The sequence below is a fragment of the Mastomys coucha genome, unplaced genomic scaffold (assembly GCF_008632895.1).
Source record: "Mastomys coucha isolate ucsf_1 unplaced genomic scaffold, UCSF_Mcou_1 pScaffold3, whole genome shotgun sequence".
NCBI classification, from domain to species: Eukaryota; Metazoa; Chordata; class Mammalia; order Rodentia; family Muridae; genus Mastomys; species Mastomys coucha.
In genome coordinates, this window is record NW_022196909.1 from 49,097,878 (window position 1) to 49,099,684 (window position 1,807).

General features: G+C 47.4%; 1 protein-coding gene across 1 annotated transcript in view; it reads left to right on the forward strand.

The window, feature by feature from the left end:
* Window positions 1-1,807, forward strand: part of LOC116074434 (rano class II histocompatibility antigen, D-1 beta chain-like) — a 17,632-nt gene that overhangs the window by 8,912 nt on the left and 6,913 nt on the right. Inside the window, exon 2 of the mRNA XM_031347012.1 lies at window positions 1,368-1,634. Coding sequence (XP_031202872.1) covers window positions 1,368-1,634 — 267 coding nt within the window. The remainder of the gene's footprint in view (window positions 1-1,367; window positions 1,635-1,807) is intronic.

The window sequence follows — 1,807 nt, forward strand, 5'->3', positions numbered from 1 at the left end:
AGGTGTTACCATCCCAACAGTTCATTGATCCCATAGATGCTGCTTGCACAGTAGCTAGGGGAATTCCACTTTCCACAGTTTGCTTCTGCATTGGAAGTCAAGTCTTTGAAGAGGTGGGAATCCCCATGTGTCTTAGTGAGGGTTTTACTGCTGTGAACAGACAATATGACCAAGGCATCTCTTGTAAATGACAACATTTACTTGGGGATGGCTTACAGCTTCAGAGGTTCAGTCCATTCTCATCAAGGCAGGAACATGGCAGCATTCAGGCAGGCATGGTACAGGCAGAGCTGAGAGTTCTACATCTTCATCTGAAGGCTGTTGCAGAATTCTGACTCCCAGGCAGCTAGGATGAGGGTCTTAAGCCCAAGCCCACAGTGACACACCCACTTCAACAAGGCCACACTTCCTAATAGTGCCACTCACTGGGCCAAGCATAAACAGACCATCACACTATGATGACACATACAACCTAGCCCCTCCCTCATACCCTCACTTTCTTAGCCCTAGTGCCTCTGTTTCTTGAAATCCATCATGTCTTCAAGCTTTTCACAAATGGTATTCTCACCACACTCGCTTCTCTTCTCCCTTAACGACCCTCTTTCTTCCAGCTGATATCAACTTACACATCTGAAGAGCTACGACTGCTCAGCAGTTGTCTTACTTAGGGTTGCACTGCTGTGAAGAGGCGCCATGACCACGGTGACCCTTATAGTAGACATTTAGCTGGGGCTGGCTTACAAGTTCAGAGCTTCAGGCTGTTATCATCATGGCAGGAACTGTGGCAGTATCTAAGCTGTCATGACACTGGAGGAACCTCTTGTTCTGATGGCGGCTAGAATAAGACTGGCGTCCAGGTAGACAGGGCAAGGTTCTTACAGGCCATGCTCACAGTGACACACTTCTAAGGTCACTCCTACTCCAACAAGGCCATGCCTGCTTCAAGAAGGCCACAGTCCCAGTAGTGCCAGTCCCCAGGCCAAGCATGTTTAAACCAACACAGCAGTGCTTCTGTGTTGTGCCTCTGAGGTCTGCCTTGTGATTCTCTTTCAATAGGAATGCAGCTGTTTGAATGTTTTCATCTTGGATAATTTTATCCCTCACTTCCACCAGTTTTGAGTGGAGAGAAATAACAAGGCCTGACACACCTGGGCACTTCTTAGGTGTGATTCAGAGAATAATACTCTACGCTGGTGCTGTTTAAGATGAGGGAGAAGACTTACGGCTATGAGATAAGGCAGAATGTGGTGAACAGTGCAGGAAGTGAGGTCTCTGCAGGTGTTGTAGGTCCCTTCACTGACTCCCAGTCTGGGGCATTGCATGTCCTTACAGACATTCTGTAATAGAGAGTGTTCCTGTCCCCACAGCACGTTTTCTGGAGCAGTTGAAGGCTGAGTGTCACTACTTCAATGGGAGGGAGCGTGTGTGGACTGTGACCAGATTCATCTATAACCAGGAAGAGTTTGCTCGCTTTCAGAGTGACGTTGGGAAGTTTCTGGCAGTGACTGAGCTGGGGCGGCCCATAGCTGAGTACTTAAACACCCAAAAAGATATGCTGGACAATTATCGTGCCTCAGTGGACAGGTGCAGAAATAACTATGACCTTGTTGATATCTTCATGTTGAACTTAAAAGGTAAGCATTAGATCGGAAGTAGATGGGTTAGTGTGTGTGTGCGTGTGTGCGTGTGTGTGTGTGAGTGTATCTGTCTGTATGTGTGCATGTCTGTGGTGTGTCTGTGTGTGAATGGGTCTGCCTATGTGTGTATACAAGTCGTTATATGTGTGTGTGTGTGTTTGTTAGAGAAA